General features: G+C 40.0%; 1 protein-coding gene across 2 annotated transcripts; it reads left to right on the plus strand.

Annotated features, from left to right (window-relative positions):
- The first annotated feature begins 11,562 nt into the window (after positions 1–11,562).
- fitm1l (fat storage inducing transmembrane protein 1, like) lies at positions 11,563–15,546 on the plus strand. Of its 2 annotated transcripts, XM_087850682.1 has the most exons (3): positions 11,563–11,619; positions 12,376–13,431; positions 13,568–15,546. In XM_087850682.1, the coding sequence occupies exons 2-3, from the start codon at positions 13,253–13,255 to the stop codon at positions 14,253–14,255; spliced, it is 867 nt and encodes a 288-aa protein (XP_087706808.1). In that variant the 5' UTR covers positions 11,563–11,619; positions 12,376–13,252; the 3' UTR covers positions 14,256–15,546. The 2 variants fall into 2 exon arrangements, with proteins under 2 accessions (XP_087706808.1, XP_006803623.2); XM_006803560.3 differs by lacking the exon at positions 11,563–11,619 and having other exon boundaries at positions 12,267–13,431.
- The last annotated feature ends 3,247 nt before the right edge of the window (positions 15,547–18,793 follow it).

The raw sequence follows: 18,793 nt of genomic DNA on the forward strand, positions 1-18,793 counted from the left end.
CGGCTTAAATCTTGTGCACGACACTGTATACATCTTTTTTGGTTTTTACATTTCCAACACAGCCCCGTGGGATTAAAAAGCTTTTCCAAGCCCTGAACATTCTGTTTTTTGTTTTGTGGAGTGTGGAGTGCATCTGGTTTTGACAGATACAACTGTTTCAAAGGGTTTGTGAGATTGTGTGAGAACAATTAGAAGTTCATATAGTGCCAAATCACAACAGCAGTCAACTAAACATGCTTTAAATGTAAGGTAAAGACTTGACAAAGCCGATCAAAGGGGCACAGAGAGACTGATTGACAGCCTAAACTCCAGGAATTAAATGACCCCCTTTTATTCTAGGTGAGGTTGTTTTTCTGGGGAGAGGTTGGATTTAGCTTGGTGATTGAGTGGTGGTCAGTGTTTTGGAATGACTCACTGAACCAAAGCTTGTACTGATGGTGAACAAGTGACAGACGACTTGGAGCCATGGGCTTCTAATACACTTTCTAATAACAGTTTTATTTTTTCAGTTATTATACAGGAAGTTCCACTTTTGATTTTACATGTGGTTGAATTTGATTATGTCTCACAAGATGTCTCAGAGATCTTCTGCACACTAAATTACATTAAATTACATTACTACATTAAAATAAAATTTTCAAATATGTCTAATTAAATTCTGAGTACACTGAAAGATGTTTGAACATTAACCTGTGACTGATAGTAATACTGAAATCATCCACAGGATAGCCTTCTGAACACTTGCATTTTAAAACTGCAATCCTGAAATGTTCTATTTCTTAGTTTAATTTGAAAACATTTTAACACCTGGCCACATGCAAATCAATGCCAACAGAGGAGGCTATACTGCATCACCACCTCAAGGATTTTCCATTCCTATTGTAAGTACAAAAGCATATTTCTGTGAGTATTGGTTGTATTAATGATATTGTGTCTGTCAGTTCAGGCAGGGTATTATTAGATGCTATTCTTGGTAGCAAATTCTTACACCCATCACACCTCACTGAAGTGATTAGTTGGTCTATTTAAAGCCTCTCACAGCTGCATTCATTCTGTGAAATTCACCCCACCCCAACCTCCCTCTGCTTCAGTCAGACTGTTTTTGTAATCACCACAAACAGATCAAATGGATTTTACAAAGACAGACTTTCATTTTAAGTTTATGATTCAGTCACTATAGAGCAAAAAAAAAAATTTTTTTCCTCCCACCTGGCGACCTGTGCAGCTGCTTTGCGACTGAGTTGCCCAAAGCCTGAGAGTGACCAGTAAAATAATTCAATAGAATCACCGAGCATACACAGATATATCTTAATCACAAGGAGGTTGCTTCCTATTTTTGCTCAAATCACACTAACTGCAATCGTTCCCAGTCAAGCTTTGCAAGTATTACTGTTTAATTTATAAACTCCAGATCTGACAGATGCCAAGGAAAGAAACTACCCCGACCCCCCCCCCCCCCCCCCCCCCCCCCCCCCCCGACCACCACCACCACATTAACAACAATAACTAAAGCAGGGGACAACTACGCTCTCTTGACCTGTATAGTGCACTCTATGTAGTATTTTGCATTGTAGTGACTGTAGACTGGGATTTCTAATCGATTTAAAGGTTTCAAGCGTATCTGAGACCAGAAGCTTTGAAGTTTTCCGACTCCCATTTTGCAATAGGAAGGGATATTGATTCATCTATTCTGCAGAGTGTCCTGTATATTTTAGACAGTAATTTGGAGTTTTTGAGATAAAGGAATTGTACCACATTTTCTTGTTTGCAATTTCACTTGATTAGGCTTAAATTTCTTTTTCAAAATAGATTCAATTTTTTGACATTCAACAAATCCAGTTTTGATAACCATATTGTTTAACTAATGTATCAAATAGAATAAAGTCTTTTCTGTAATTGGCTAATGGGTTCGGGGTCAAGACAGTTTAACTACTGCCAGCTTGAAGGCCTGTGGTACATAGTCGATTATTAGAGATAGGTTGATCATATTTAAGATTGAAGCATTAATTAATGGCAGTTCTCTTTCAAACATTCGTTTCGGTGTCTCACTATGGGGAACGCTCTCTCAGCGTTGTCCTCAGAAGCCTCTGTATCATTACTCCAGCCAGTATTGGCTGGCAGTTGTGCCACTTGCGTCAGGGAGGGGCCACCCTCCTCCCTATAAAAGGGTGTGACGCAGTGTCACTCGTCATTCAATTTCCTCTTCTCGCTTCTTAGAAACCTCATCTCTCCTGACTGTGAACGTGAGTGCTAGCTTAACTGTCCACACGAGCAAGCTAACACCTTGGTCACCGGGCGCTAGCACGGCTCGCGTTTCGAGTCGCCTGCTCTTCACCACAGAGCCAGGTCGGAGAGTGTGTTAGCTGCCACCACGCATCTAGCACAACAGTTAGCTGACCAAGCTAACTGTCTTTGCTACACACGGTCACCAAGCCAAGTAGCGCAAGCGCTAGCCACCACACTAGCTAGGTCATACTAGCTCACCATAGCTACCCGACCGAGAGAAGAAAAGAAAAAAGATCAGCATTAGCCGTCCAGCCATTCCAAGCTAGCTACACCAAGCTTCCTATGGCAGACTGCAAACCGCTGCCCAGAATTTGAAAATTCGCCGTCTCCCCTGGATCTCGACATGCAGGACATGTGCAAGCGCGCAGCCGCTAGGCTCAACATCCCGTGGCCCGCCATACAAACAGAGGTTGTAAAGTCTCGTTTTGACGGTAAGAAATTGCCGAAGGCGAAAAAGACGGGGAAGCATGTGTTGCCTGTTTTCCCTATTCCTATTCATATTTAAGATTGAAGCATTAATTAATAGCAGTTTTGTAGGAATGGGGTCTAAAAGACATGTTGATGGTTTGGAGGAAGTAATTACTGAAGTTAACTCAGAAAGATCAATTGGAGAAAAAGACTAAATGAATATCAATGGTGCTGAAAGTAGCTGTAGATAATATTACATCTGTGAGATGATTATTGGTAATTTTTTTCTCTAATGGTTAAAATTGTATTTTTGAAGAAATTCATGAAGTCATTACTAGTTAACGTTAAAGGGATGGTTGGCTCAAAAGAGCTCTGACTTTTTGTCAGCCTGGCTACAGTGCTGAAGAGAAACCGAGGGTTGTTCTTATTTTCTTCAATCAGTGATGAGTAGTAAGATGTTCTGTCTTTGTGGAGGGCAGCAAACTATTTCTCCAGGCTAAATGATGATCTTCTAAATTTGTGATACGCCATTTCCTCTCCAGCTTACGAGTCATCTGCTTTAGGCTACGTGTTTGAGAATTATACCACAGAGTCAAGTACTTTTGATTTGAAGCCTTATTTTTCACAGGATCTACAGTTTCTAGAGTCATACGAGGTGAGGAGGCAAAGTTATAAGCAAGATAATCAACCTCTGTGGGAGTAGCATTCAGGTAGCTGCTCTGTGTTGGTACAGGGCAATGAAGATGATAAAAGTGGGTGGATTATACTCTTAAACTTAGTTACAACACTTTCAGAAAGACATTTACTGTGATGAAGTCTACAGTCTGACATTAAAGACATTAAATTTAATGACCTCCGATTGACGTAACCGAGTGTCATTACTGCCAACATGAATTATAATTTTATTGGAGGATGATTTTACGGGGCGGCACGGTGGTTAGCACTGTTGCTGCACAGCAAGAAGGTCCTGAGTTCAATTCCAACATCAGGCCGGGGTCTTTTTGTGTGGAGTTTGCATGTGTTTGCGTGGGTTCCCTCCAGGTACTCCGGCTTCCTCCCACTGTCCAAAGACATGCAGCTTGTGGGGATAGGTTAATTGATTAATCCAAATTGTCACTAGGTGGGAATGTGCAAATGAATGTGAGTGCGAATGGTTGTCTGTCCCTGTGTGTTGGCCCTGCGACAGACTGGCGACCTGTCCAGGGTGAACCCCGCCTCTCGCCCTATGACAGCTGGGATAGGCTCCAGCGCCCCCCGCAACCCTGAAAAGGATAAGCGGAAGCGAATGGATGGATGGATGGATGATTTTACGAAACCAATTTGGTCAGGATCTATTAAAAGGGGGGTTATCTTCACTAATCTTTTTGAGAGAGCTTTGCAGATTATTTTAAGTGATATTGGGCGATAGCTGGTAGGAAATATAGGGTCTTCCTGGTTTTAGCAGGGGACTAATTTTGGTAGAATTCATATTTAGTGGTAGTGTGCCATTTTCCTTGATTTCCTGCAACATTCCATGGAATACTGGTGCCGGAATTGTCCAGAATTCTTTGTAGAAATCTGCTTGAAATCCATCTGGACCTGGAGCCTTATTATTAGGTAAACAGTGGCTTCCTGGAGTTTTCCTCATGTCAGCAGTAAATCCAGTGCTATTGCTTGACTGTCTAATAATTTCAGAAGGTTTATGTCAAGAAACATCAAGAAACTGATCAATTTCGTCACTTATATTAATAAGTGAATATAAAGTCTTGTAAAAGTCTCTGAAGGTGTTGTTTATTCTTTTAGGGTCATATACTGTGTTCCCAGATAAGTCATTAACGGCACATATGGTCGTTTTTTCTTTATTTATTTTCACTTTCTCTGGTTCACTTAAGATCAACCTGATTTATTACCATGTTCAAATATTTGCAAGCAAAGATTTCATATTAAATTTTTCTGTTAATAATTTTATTTAATTCTAGATTTGCTTTACGTATTTTGTTCAGCATTTCCTGTCACAGGCAGGAGACAGACTTCTTCTAAGTATTTGATGCTTTCTTCTAATTCCTGAATACATTTGTTTACTCTTTTCTTTTTATCTCATGAGAATGAAATTATTTTACCTCTCATCACAGCTTTCCCTGCTTCCCAGAGAACAGATGCTGATGTTCCAGGCACATCTTCACCATCTAAGCCCAAAAATATTGAATAAAATCTTCATCTTTTAGCAATGATCTATAATCATCATGTTTTAATTTCATCTGTAGCTGTGACAGGTCTATGAGTCTGTCTGTCTGTAGTTTTTTTAAGCTGGATAAACAGCTCCATGCACATTCCATGTGACCAGTATGCTCATACTTGTGTGTGTATAGCTAATGTTGCACGCTACATGTGATGCTCAAATGAATGAGAAAAACAGACAGACATCAGTCAAGTGTAAAAAAAAAGTGCACGAGGTTACATAGAGGTGCAATATGTAGACGAGAGTGGTGTTTGGTGTTGTCTGATTATATGTGTAGATATTAACTTCAGCAAGCAGGAGGTCCTGACAACTCGGTCAGGACCTCCTGCCTTTAGCCTCACTAAAACAAAGCTGACACATCCACAGGATTCAAAATTAAATTTGTCTGCTTGATATACTCAGCTAATCATATGCACATCAGCTGTTCAAGGGCAGTTATTTCAACGCACGAGGACAATGCCTGGCTTTAGACTGCCGCATTCATGTCACTTCTAGTTCCTATGAAGTAATCACAAGGTTAGGGTTCAAATCCCTTACAGACCACAGAAAAATTTCTTTTTCCACTTGACTGTACTCTAAATGATAAATATCGCCATGAATTTGTTACAAATATAACATGGAAACTTCAATTTTATGGAAACTTCTTTTTAGCGTTATCCTAATTTCTTAAAGGATATTTGCCTTTTTACGAGCCGCCACTGTAAATATATGTAAGAATGTATTTTTAATGACTTGTAAATTATGAAAAAGTAAGAAAAAGTAAGGCAAACAGTAGTTCAACTTCAGCTGATATCTCTTGAAAACAAAATACAGATTTTCCAAAACATCTATGTTTTATGTTGAACACATTCTGTTGATGGCATCAGTCAGATTTGAAACACTGAAAAAATAAACCAAAATCTGCGGTCTGGCTTTGTGAAGTCGTTGCTGTTTAAGTTGACTAGTTCAAGATTCGTTGGTGACTTTTTAATAACAGTACTGGTAATGAATGGTGAATGCAGAATGGTGGAGTCATTTTGGTATATGTCAGTTTCTGTGCACCTTGCACCTTTGAAATCCTACTGCAGGAATGAACACCTGAATGTAGAAGATCCTCTACTACTATAATCATCATCATTAATAAATGTAAACTAAATCTGTTTGGTCTGATATGGAAAATATGGTGGTAATTACTAGCAGTCTTCTACTCTGTTGGTGTTCTTTTAAGTACTTTCTAACCACCACACACATTCACACTCTGATGGATCCACTGGGGACAATATGGCATTCAATTTCCTTAGCCAAAGACATTTTGACATGTGGACTGAAGAAGCTGAAGAGTGAACCACCTACCTTCCAACTGGTGGAACCCACCCGAGCCACAACCGCTCGCTGAGCTTGCTGAAGGTTAGCAAGAGATTGTGAGTTGGGTTAAAACGTGAACTTGAGAGTGAACTTAAACAACTACTTCTTACAAGCTTACAACTACTTCCTTCTCTTACTTCAACCTGGTTGCGGCAGATGGCCGCCCCTCCCTGAGCCTTGTTCTGTCGGAGGTTTCTTCCTGTTAAAAGTTTAAAAGTTTTTCCTTCCCACTGTCGCCAAAGTGCTTGCTCATAGGGGGTCATGTGATTGTTGGGTTTTTCTTTGTGTGTATTATTGTAGGGTCTACCTTACAATATAAAGCCCCTTGAGGTGACTGTTATTGTGGTTTGGCGCTGTATAAATAAAATTGAATTGAATTGAATTACAACTAAGGTATGCTGAAGAGCATACATCAGCATCAGCACGCAACACAGGGAACCTTGAAGCAGATGGACTACAGCAGCTGAAGACCACACTGGGTGCCACTCCTGTACAGCTAAGAACAGGAACCTGAGGCTACAATTTGCACAGACTCGCCTAAATTGGACAATAGAAGATTGGAGAAAAATTGCAAGAAATGATTTGTTTCAAGATCTGCTGCAGCACTCAGAGTGTTGGGTCAGAACTTGGTGTGACCAACATGAAAGCAGAGCTTCCTCATATCAATGGTTCAGGCTGCTGATGGGGGTGTATTGTGGGAGAATATTTTCTTGGTGCACTTTGGCTGCTTAAACTCCAACTGGGCATCATTTAAATCACAGCCTGAGTGTTGTTGCTGACCATGTCCATCCCATTATGACCACAGTGCACCCAACCTTTGATAGCTGACAGTAACACACCATGTCACAAAGACCAAATCATCTTAGACTGTTTACTTGAACATGACAGTGAGTTCACTCCACTCAAATATCCTCCACAGTCACCAGATCTCAATCCAATAGAGCACCTTTGGCATGTGACATCAAAATGTACCAAAACGTCTGAGGAATGTTTCCAGCAACTCTTATAATTCATGCCATAATCAATTAAAGTAGTTCTGAAGTCAAAAGAGAGTCCAACCTGGTACTATCAATATATAACCAATGAATTGGCAGGTGAGTGTATACCAGGGGTGGGCAACTCCAGGCCTCGAGGGCCGGTGTCCCTGCAGGTTTTAGATGTGTCCTTGAACCAACACAGCTGATTTAAATGGCTAAATTAGCTCCTGCAGTTCTCCAGAGGCCTGGTAACGAACTAATCATGTGATTCAGGTGTGTTGACTCAAGGTGAGATCTAAAACCTGCAGGACACTGGCCCTCGGGGCCTGGAATTGCCCACCCCTGGTGTATACTATAATTTAATTGTTTATTAACAGTAAAGCAACTGTGTATTACAATTTATTTCACTATTAATTTACCATTTATTAACAGTGTTAACAAACAGGACGTACTCACATCATCATGTTCATTAAATCCTTTAGTGACCCCTCCTTTAGTGACCCCTCCTTTAGTGACGACTGGATCGAAACCATACAGAGTCAATCATACTTTTTTAGTTACTAGTATACTAAGTTTAAAGTAGCCTATCAATAGAATGAAGCGCTCACTTTTGTCCTGTCATTGTTTATGTATTAAGCATGTGTGCACTTTATTAACTGCCGGTGTGATAGATTAATAATAGACCTTTTATTTGCTACCTTGCCTGACCCCGCTGCTTTCCACTGCATGAGCAGACTGGGTGGACTGTGTTAGAGCCTGTGTACTGTCCACACTATCAGTAGCATTCTCCGCCTGATAGCAGGTGGGGAGATAAAGGCTTGCTTTTACAAGAACAGATGTGAGCCATGCACAGAAGATATAGTCATGGAAGAAAAAATATCCACCACAACTACACGGAGAGGCTGAAGCGGTTATTGTCAGGCTGGTATAATGTTACTTTTTGAACAAAATGAGTTTAGTGAGTAAAAAAATAAAGTAAAAAACATAAAAATAAAGAATGAAAGAGGACTCCAGCATGTCTAACCCTGTCTGTCCTTTCTGGCTTTCCAGTTTGGAACATTTTCAGCAGCAGGACAGGGCAGAGGAGATCAGGTCAGCAGCTGTTTGTGTTGCCAGTCAGTCTTTAAGGGGGATTAGAGGCGAGATCCCACAGCTGACAGCTTCAATGACAGCCTGGACGCCACACAGATAGCCGACCCTTTAATGGATCTGGAAGTGGGAGAGGCAGCACATCATTACTAGCTTTCTATCACATCAAAGAGAAATTCAGAGTCACACAGTACAGAACAAGCTTGACAGATGTAGGAAAGATTTCAAAGATTCTGGAAAGAAAATTCCCTAGAGATGTGTCCAGAGACACCATAACAATGGGCAAAACACTTGTGAATGACTTAGCCAAGTTGGGAAATGTAGTTCCAATAAAAACAATCACTCCAACCTTGCAGAGGAATGGAGTGTGAGGTTGCACTTCACTTGGCTGCTGGTTTAGCTCACTGGGATGAGCGGGTGACCATATGCTGCCTTGCAGAGAGCAGCTGGCCTAGGTTTGGTTCCAACCCGTTGCCCTTTGCAGCATATCTTCCCTTTCTCTCTCTCCCTCTGTTTTCCTGAGAAGAGGGAGCATAATCTCATCAAGGTGCAAGGAATCGTGAAGAAGAAAGCTATGTGAAGATTTTGAAAGAAAACCCCAAGCAGTCAGCAGGATAACTGGGTCTGGGTCATCATTTTGTCCAACATGCTGACCCATAATGCTCCCTTTGAAGAACTATTTTCATAAGTTAACATTATTAACTAGGAGCTTACTTGAAGACATATAAGAGACAAGTGTCAGTCGTCTATTTTTTTTTTTTTTTTTGCTGGATAACAATTATTATATAATTATTTTATCTCACTGCATCTGTCATTCTGCCTTGCAGATGCCTTCATGCAACCCACCTCCTCCCCATCTCCTCCTTACCTTACTTGTTACCCAGGCTCCATCCAAGCCTCCATCTTCATCTCCACCACCAGCATCTAGACTCCACTGGGTCCTGCTCTAACTCCTATCATTCTGCTGTGTTCGGCCGTCGGAGTTTAACTGCCAAATAGATTGATTGAAATCTGTATATCAATAAATCATGTTCAATTCTGTCTCCTTTTTAGAAGTGACTGTTGGCATCAGAGGGGTACTGAAACTTGTTTCCGCCACTGAACAAAGTCTTTTTTTTTGACATGCATAACTCGAAATTTTGAGTTTGGTATCTTCAAATCCCTCACTGCTCTATCTGCTCTACAGTTGTACCTACATGATGCCTCCATTACCTTGTGTTGTCGACTCTGTGGTCTGCTACAGCTGAACACAGGATTGTCACACCAGAGGATCGCAGCAATGGCATCCTGGTAAACAGGAGCATGACTCATTGTCACAATGATATCACCAGATTTTGAAAAGCAACTACGAGTATCGAGATTGAAAAGGGATAATGTGACCATTGACTTATTATGGTGTGTGTGTGTGTGTGTGTGTGTGTGTGTGTGTGTGTGTGTGTGTGTGTGTGTGTGTGTCATAGTATAGTCATATTTTAGGGATCCATCCTCCTTTGGGGGCACAAACCAAGTTTACTTAATGAAAATCACCAGACTGGTGAAGGCTTGTTTGAGTTCAGGTTATGTTTAGGGTCCATACTGTCCATTACTTGTTACATGAAAGTGACTGTGACTATTACACCTGTTGCAGTAAACTGTTATGTCTCAGCTGATCCACAGAGTGGCAGGGTTTTTGTTCACCCCCAATTCAACAGCATACACTATACATATAAGTTCTAATATATTATATATAAATGTACCTGTCCACTGGTCGATCACATGAGCATGTGGAGGCTATTATAAGATTGTGCTTTGCATTATTATATATAATGTGTTTTTTTTATTCATTATATTTCTAAACATGAAGAAGTCACAAGCAAAGTGAGACCACACCACAGCACATGTTTAAACAAGGACATAAAAAACATGTATGTATTATTGTAGGGTCTACCTTACAATATAAAGCCCCTTGAGGTGACTGTTGCTGTGCTCTGTATAAATAGATGGACCATGACAGTCTCAAAACAACATTTCTCCATAATTAATTTTAGGCTAATGTTCATTGCCCAATAATGCGTATTTAAATACAAATAGCCTTCAACAGATCGCTCTTCAGTCAAAACTCCAGTTCTCCAAACTGAATATTAAAAAAGCGTAGCTCTAACAACAAGATAATGGTTCTCATTGACTCTCAATAATCCACATTTTTTTAAGACGCGTGGGGTGGGGGATTCTTTCAAGTAAAGAAAAGCTTTTCCTGTAGGTGTCAGCAGCACTACAATAATGAAATCCAAGCACAGAGGGGCTCCGTGTTGCTCTTGGGAGTGCTGTTGCGCTACAGACTGCGCCACTGAATCGACCTCTCTGAATTACCTATCTTACAAACGTTGTTGTTTGCAATCATGTGGAAAAAAGAATCTCAAACTCTTCTTCATCTCACGAGGGTGGAGCTGCTCGGGATAGAAGTAACAATGCAGATGATGGTCAAATAATAAGTTAAAGGAAGATGAACCTGATTTCATCATCATTTCAACTGCTGTAACAAAAGAATTTGCCACATCTCAGATAAAGTGTTTTTAATACTTTACTGAGTATACTTTTAATATTGAACAGATAAGAGAGTGCAGAGAGATGTGGCAGTCTGTGTAAAATTATACTCCTGTAAATCAGACGGTGTTACAGTGTAACAACACATAACACAGAAACACACACACTAATAGAGACATTAGTTTAGGTAATACAATGAGAGTAAATAAAAATACTGAACATATTTCAGTGGCTGATTGAGTTCTCATCATTTTTTTATGCTTACAAAAACTATAAAACTATAGTTGAAGCTTTCTATTTTAATTGTTTATCCATTCATCGGAGCTTATCCACTATTCATTGCTTCTAGCAGACTAATCTTAATGATGCATTAAGTGTTGTCTTGACATATGGCTGTCCAGCTTCATTGGAGGATTGCACTGGACCATTGGTTCAGCACAGGAGGCAGGACTGACAGTAGGCACCAATCTTGAACAAGGGCTTAAAACAGAACATGCTGAAAGAGTTACAGTGACATAAAAAGACAGAGGGGGAATACTGTGGTAACGATACTCCTCCTAGAACACAAACATGTTTTGTAACTTACTCAGCACACTAAACATAGTCTTGGTCAGGTATCAAAAAGTGTGATTCAGATCCTTTCATGTCATGGATTTCATCAACAAAGCCTGCTCATGAGATGCTGGTTACAGTTATGTAATGTATTTCCCAAAATATTGAATTTATCAGAACTAATTTTCTATGAAGTCTACATTGAAGACAAAGCTATTGACTGTAAGTGATTAATGCAACAACACTGAGACTGCTAAGCAGGAAAGATCTAGTGCTGCTTAAAATGAAAGTGAAGTTTACAGAATGGCATACAGTTGATATGGAGTATGAATATAACTGAAAATTAATCTGACCAAAAAGCAAAACAGCTATATATTTAAAAAGTAAACAAAAACAAAGACTTAATAACAACCAATGCAGATGAAATTATAAGAAACAAATAAGAAAAACTGGACTTATTTAGATGCTAAAACAGCACAACAGTACAACGTGATAACAATAATAATAATAATAACAATAATAATAATAATGCCATTTATTGGTATGATGTAAGAGCCACTAAGAGTTGAAGGATCACTGTGTATAACAGAAATTGTTACAGAGAGAGCTCTGTGGACTTTAAGTGACTGGGTGCTGAGAGGACAGAAGTGCCTTAGTCAATTTGGCTCAATTAAAGAAACGAAATGAAACAGAATGACAGCAGACTGCGGAGAGTGAGAAAGGACAGCAAGTGATTGACAGAGACAGACTTCTACAGCAGCTGAGCCTCAGCTCAGATACAGTACAAAGGTTATAGCTATTAATACACCAGGACACATACAAACACACACATAATGTGACACATTTAATTTAACTGATGTCACTTCTGGTTCATGACGCTGCTCAAGTCAGCATTGCTCAGTTTACTCTCACCCTTTAACTTTGCTTTGCATTAATGTGAATAACCTGAAACCCTATGATATCCATCTTACTGTCAAGGAATCCATGTCAGTGGTTCGACCTTCAGCTACTCCAATATGAGCAATGTGACACCTTCAAGGCCCAGGATACATATGACCGGGTAAGAGCACACTATGCACATATTGGGTGGTTGTGAATGACAAGAGCACTGAGGGAGAAGCTACTGTTACACTGAAGATAGCAGAAGAGTATTCTGGAGCTACAACTATGGGATGTCCCTGAGCATTTTTGAAGAATCAGTGCAGGCGTGACCAGTGATAAACGCACAGTCTCATAGTCGCATGGCAGGAAACCAGGAAGGAGAGAACTTCTTCAACAGAAGCTCACTCAGCTCTGAACTAAAGCTGTGAATGGAGAACAGCAAACTTCCCTGACTCAGTAGAAGTGCCTGCTGGACTGAAGAATTTTAGGGCTGGATTTCATGGGTTGTCAAAAGCCAGTTGTCAATTCATTCATACATATCCCTGGAAGTGAATACTAACATCACAGCAGCTAACATTAGTGGACTTTTATCACATCCCTAAGCAACAGTGGATTTCTGGAGGATCAATCGTCATTAATAATCATGCTCCAATGGATCTAATCTTTGAAAACTGCAGTTTCTTTCCCCAAATTCAGTGACTTTATTGTGCATTTGCATTTGTTTGGTCATTGCTACTATCTCCTGGACTACATAAGATGGTGAATTCTTCTTGTTTCTTCTTGAATTCTTCTGCAAATGTAATGTGTGGTTAGCGTTACATGCATTCTGTAGAGGATTACAGATTCATCACATGAAACGGTGAACACTGTAGTGTCTGAGGTGGATAATCTGCACAAACACACTGCTGCATTCAAAGCGAGCAGCAGGTGGCTTTTGTATATTATTTGAAATTCAGTCAGCATTTAGGTCCAAATGTTCCTCAGCACAGTCCTTGTAGTCCTGACAGACCTGGCAGCCAGGTTTATGGGTACCACCTTGTTCCGGCGGCACTTCCACCTGTTGTTGTCAGCACTGGTGATGTTCGGTCCCATGCTGAGTCTTTGGGTGTCTCACCACAGCATCTTTGCCAAGAAGAGTCACTTCCTCTACAGGTGAGACTGCTTCCTGTTACACTTCCTGTCAACTTTGTTCTGTCCTGATATTTAATATTTCATATTCAGTCGATATAATTTCTTCTTCCATCACGTCCTGTCTCCACTGCTCTCATCTCTGTTCTCCTTCTTCCAGGATGTTCTTGCACTCTGGTTGGGGTTGGACCTGCATCTTTGTTGGCTCTTTTGTTTTCCTCCTCTCCTTTTCCATCCGTCGTTCCCTGTCTCTCTCCATCCGCCACCTCTCACGGCTTGCGGTGGCCGGTGGACTATGGCTTGGTTTTTGCAAACTCTTGGACCTCCTGGAGAATGCCACAGGAAGCTGCTACGAACCTTTAGAAGCTGGAACAGTGGTCACAAATGGCCAGACTCTGTTGGTGCTGCGAGAGGGGGAGAGCAAGTCTGAGTGTCTGAAAGCTGGAATGCTGTGGAGGGGATATGAGGTTTCTGAAGACATTTTCCTTCTCTGCCTTTGCTGCCTGCTGCTTGTAGAGGAAACAGCTGTGTTTGGACCTTATTTGAGCCTCGGGGGAATCTCAGATGCCCCGCTGAGAATCCTCTTTCTGTTCTGTGTTCTCCTGCTCTGGCTCTGGATCTTCTTGTTGCTCTGTCTCTTAGCTTACTTTCCTCAGTTCCCCACCCAGCTGCTGGGGGGTGCTCTTGGCTGTCTCAGCTGGAGAGGACTATATCAGGGCTGGTACCGCCTGGGGCCCAGCTGGTACTGCCCCGGGAGGCCTGGTTTGGGACTACTTAACATAAAGGCTGTCGGTAATGATGTGGAGGATGCACAACTGAAACAACTGAATCACGATCACTGTAATTAACTTTAAAAACAAACAAACAAACATTTGAGAACTAACTGTAAAATAAATTGAATTCCAAAGAAACAGATGTACAGTGTGGGTTATCAGACCTCTTAATTCTTTCATGTCAAATATGTTTATTTGCCTTTTCTGTTACGTACAACCGATGATTCACATCTGCTCTTCCTTTGAAAGCTAGAATTGTGTGACAGCCAAATCAATCCAGCACTGGAAAGACAAATGGAGAACACAGAAGCAGATTTACAGAGACATTTTTGCTGTGGACTTCAAGGAATGAAGAAGTGCCAAAAGCTACAGTCCTGTCACTTGTAGCCAGAGGTGGCAAAATATAGACATTCTGTTCTAAAGCAGAAGTTCAGTTCTTTATCATAGCGAGACTATCTCTGCACTCTGTTACATATTCCATATGTACGGGACCCCCATTGGCCGTGGCGTCATACCTCGTACATATGGAATATGTAACAGAATGCAGAGATAGTCTCTCACTCAGAGAACAAAGGTTACAATGTAACCGTACAATAGTTGCATTAAAAAAATACTCCAGTAAAAGTTGAAGAGTAGTGATTAAACTTCTTTACTCAAGTACAAGAGAAAAAGAAAATGAAAAGCAGCTCCTTGAAGGACAATTCTACTAACCATTTTTATGCATCGATAACTGGACCTGCCACTATGTTAATATAATATTAAAATGATATTAGTACATGAGAATACACATATTAGTCAAATCTATATTCTAATGAATGCACCCAGCTTGAATCTGTTGTTTAGGACACAATAAGTAAAATAGTTTTTTCTTTTAAAGAATGTAAAGTGAGATTTGGCAAGTGGGGGAACACTAAGATCTGTTGTACTGGCTCAGCGTGGGGAAAATGCTAACACTCACAATAATTTCGAATGTAAGCTTGAGTAGATTTTCTTAGTAGACAAATTGTGATCAGCTTAGCTGCTGCTCTTTGTGGATTTAAACGACTGACTTCAACATGTGTTTCACAGCCATCTCGGTGGAGTTTCATTTCTTTTTTTCTTTTTTTTGTGCCCCGTTTGGATCTTTAGCCATCAGAATTGTTGTCTTGAGGCCAAGAAAGATGCCAAGCGGATTTATTTTACCAAGTGGATCACCATGGCCTTGCCATATTGGTCCTTTTGATTGACCTTTATTATAATTATGTATTTATTTTATTTTTGGTTGCTACAAACGGGACAGACATGACTGGGGGATAGGACAGGGAGAAAGAATGAAAGAAAGAGAGGGAGAGAAAAAAAACAGAGGGGAGAAGAGACGGTGAGAAAGGGGGGAAGAAAGAAAGAAAAACAAACAAAACAGTTTCATGGAGTTTCATTTCTTACACTAACAGTATACTGGATGTTGCCTTTATACTAGACAGTTGGATGAATTCATTCAGTGAATGAATCTAAGCATCATCAGCTTAAATGCAAATCCATCATCTACACTATATGTAACTTACACTGACAACTACAGCCACTGAGTATCAGGCTAACACAGTGTTTTACTGTAAATTCACCAGATTAATGCAAGCTAACCTGTTTATCCTGCACATAACTACCCTGAATGTTCATGAAACAGTTGATGAAGACATAATTAGTGCATGGTACAGTAGTACCATTTGCTCCAGTTCTTCTTGTTCTTGTCCCCACGCTTTGTTAGACTGCTGACCAAGTCTGTAGGGGCTACTTTGGGGTAGCCCCGTGTGGAAATATCATAAACAAACATAAAGTACCTGCAAAGCTGTGTGCCATGGGTCCTTGATGTCATACTGTTTTGTATATTTTCTTTTTCAGGAAATTTACAGTATAAAAAATAAATATTTTATCAAAATACATCATATACTGATAAAATATGTGATTCAAAATGATAAAATCACAGATAACCTTTGAATATTATTTTTGTGTGCAGTTTGTTACAGAATGTGTCGCTAGCCAAAGCTCCAGCTGACGTTTTTTTTTTCCGAGGAGATAAAAGAAAGAGAGTTAACTTCACTCAGAGATGGAGAAAGATGTAAGAAAAGAAAGGACAGGAGAGGAGGAAGAGAGGTTATGTTTAATGGTAAGAACTGCTCATTGAAACATGATAAATTCCAGTCTGTGTTTTTGGTGATGTTTGTTGAGCTGATAGAAATGTTGTAGAAAAATTATGTTGTGTAGAAATTTCTCATTTCTCTTTAGCGCTAGCTAGATCCTGACTACAATATCACTGGTGCCGCCCACTTTTATACTTTTATACTTTAATAATAGTATAATCGCTATAAATGATACAGTTGAACCTAAAGTAATGAGCCTGTTTTGAAGACGTAAGGAGTAGGTAGTATAGATATTTGTGTTAAAATGTAGGGAGTAAAAGTAAAAAGAATTTTAAAAAAATGAAAAAAATTAATACTCAAATGAAGTACAGATACCTGAAAATTCTACTGAAATAGAGGAACAAAGTATTTGTACTTGTTTGTTATTTTTAACAGAATATAACATGAACAGTAGCAGTAAATCTGACTAGATGACCAAGCAAACTTTAAACGAAGCCATTTTTACAGGGAATTTTTTTCACTGGAAGAAAGTCTAGTTCCATGACTTTATTTCTCCTGTTGACAGTTTTTTTTATTATCTTGTGCTCATTTAATAGATATAACTTCTATTTGATTTTAACTTATGCTAATGCATGATCACTTTATCTAAAATATATTTAATAGTCTTCGATGGGAGTGAAAAAGGGAAAGAACTGTCAAAATAACTTGACTTGGTGTGAAGGCTTAAATACAACATTCAGACTGTTGGAGGTTAAAACAAGCTTTCGTGAGGCAATTTAAAGTCAAAGCTCAGTATACCCAAAGCCAAAGGAATCAGGCAGGTGAACAAAAAACGAAGGCACAAAGCATTGTCTGGAATAGGGTTACGGGGCTCCGTAGGCCTTGGGAGAGAGCTCCGGGGAAAGAATCTGGTGATCGGGCCTTGGCCCTTAGGGTGTAACCGGTTTCTGCTTCACTCTGCTCTTACAGGCCAGCCCAAATAAACTCCTCCACTCTGCATAGTGATGCAGGGTGGATAAAGAAGTCAAAAGTTTGATTCAGAGTGCCAGTAGATTTTCTTTGTGTACAGGCTGTAATCACCTGCTCTGATGTTTACTGCTCTTTGTAGGTTTATGTATATGTACATATGTTTAAAATTATACTAAGGCTTAGGATTCACCCCTATTCATTGTTAGAGGTGTGTAAAATTCTTACACTTGCTCGCTGATAATTTCGCAATTAACCCTTCAAAAATGGTTAATACTGGGTCAAAAAACAAGACAGAAGAGAGATTAAGGCGATTGAGGCCTCCAACCGTGGATCCAAAACAAATGGCAACCTCGGGAGCCAACTCTTATATTCCTCTAGTTAAGTTTCCTTCCTTGTACAGAGGGTACATTTCTTTTCTATTTTTTTCCTAACTGGCCCACCTTGTGTGACTCACAGGCAATGTTCCCTCTAAGCGGCGCACGTGCGCAATTGCGCACTGTTGGCACGGTCTCTGCGCACAGAAAATCTGCGTTGCGCACAAAAAAAAACTAACCTGAATTGAAATTAAAATTAATACTTCAACAATCATGTTTTGCAGTGCTAGACAGTAGGTGACTGGCTGCTCCCATATGGGATTAGAACGATGCCACCTTATCCCATAGTCCAGCCGATGCGTATATACGCAGCCAATCAACGTTGTTGACAGGCTATGACAGCGTCCTTATGTGCCGACACCGGAGTTTTAGCTAGCAAAGTGACATGGCTGATGTGGAGTGAAGCCACGTTAATGACAACGTGTACAACCATTACAGTAGATTTGTTGTGTGTGTCAGAACAATGAGGCGACTGCTGGATGTTACAGGTGTTACAGGAGTCACACATCTCCTGTTGTCAGGCCTGCAGGTATCAGGCTGTTCTCCTTTATCTCATAGTGGACAGAAATATTTTTGGAGTGGCACAAATAATTTGTGTGGCATCAGATTTGATGCAGAACAGCTAATTGTTCTGTAAATAGTTTGAAATGTTTATTTAAAAAAATGCCTTGGCTGCGTTTAAAAAAAATAGCTGCAAAAAACTTTGTTTGCCAAACTGAGTTACTTTTTTGAAGAAGTAACTATATAATTAATTGCCCAACATTGGTCATTATATAGTGTATTTTGCAGACAGAGAGTTACAGGACTCTCCCAGACCACAGACTCATAATACAAAACAGAGCTTTATAAAGAATAAATAAATAAAAAAAAGTAAGTTGTGTTTTCGAAATTGGAGTTGAAGTTATTTTTACTTCCAATAGTGTTAACATACTACACAGCTCATGAACAAGATTTATTTATTAATTTTTATTGTAAGTGGGCTAAAGCAGTTAATTAAAAGTAGTCTAACATAAATGTAAACGCTGTAATTTGATTATTTTAATAAACCATGTAACTTGGATGGATTAGATGCCGGCGTGACCACAGAGCACACGTCTGATGTCGCTCACAGTGCTCCAAGGGATCGCTCAGGGAGTTTGTGTGTTCGCTCAGACAC

The sequence above is a fragment of the Neolamprologus brichardi genome, chromosome 14 (genome assembly GCF_056152115.1).
Source record: "Neolamprologus brichardi isolate AB-2024 chromosome 14, ASM5615211v1, whole genome shotgun sequence".
NCBI classification, from domain to species: domain Eukaryota; kingdom Metazoa; phylum Chordata; class Actinopteri; order Cichliformes; family Cichlidae; genus Neolamprologus; species Neolamprologus brichardi.

What these genes read in the sequence shown, in the direction of transcription:
- fitm1l (XM_087850682.1), top strand. Translation starts at nt 13,253, where the DNA reads ATGTTCCTCAGCACAGTCCTTGTAGTCCTGACAGACCTGGCAGCCAGG. An exon ending in AAGAGTCACTTCCTCTACAG is followed by an intron (nt 13,432 to 13,567) that starts GTGAGACTGCTT and finishes TCCTTCTTCCAG; the next exon opens with GATGTTCTTGCACTCTGGTT.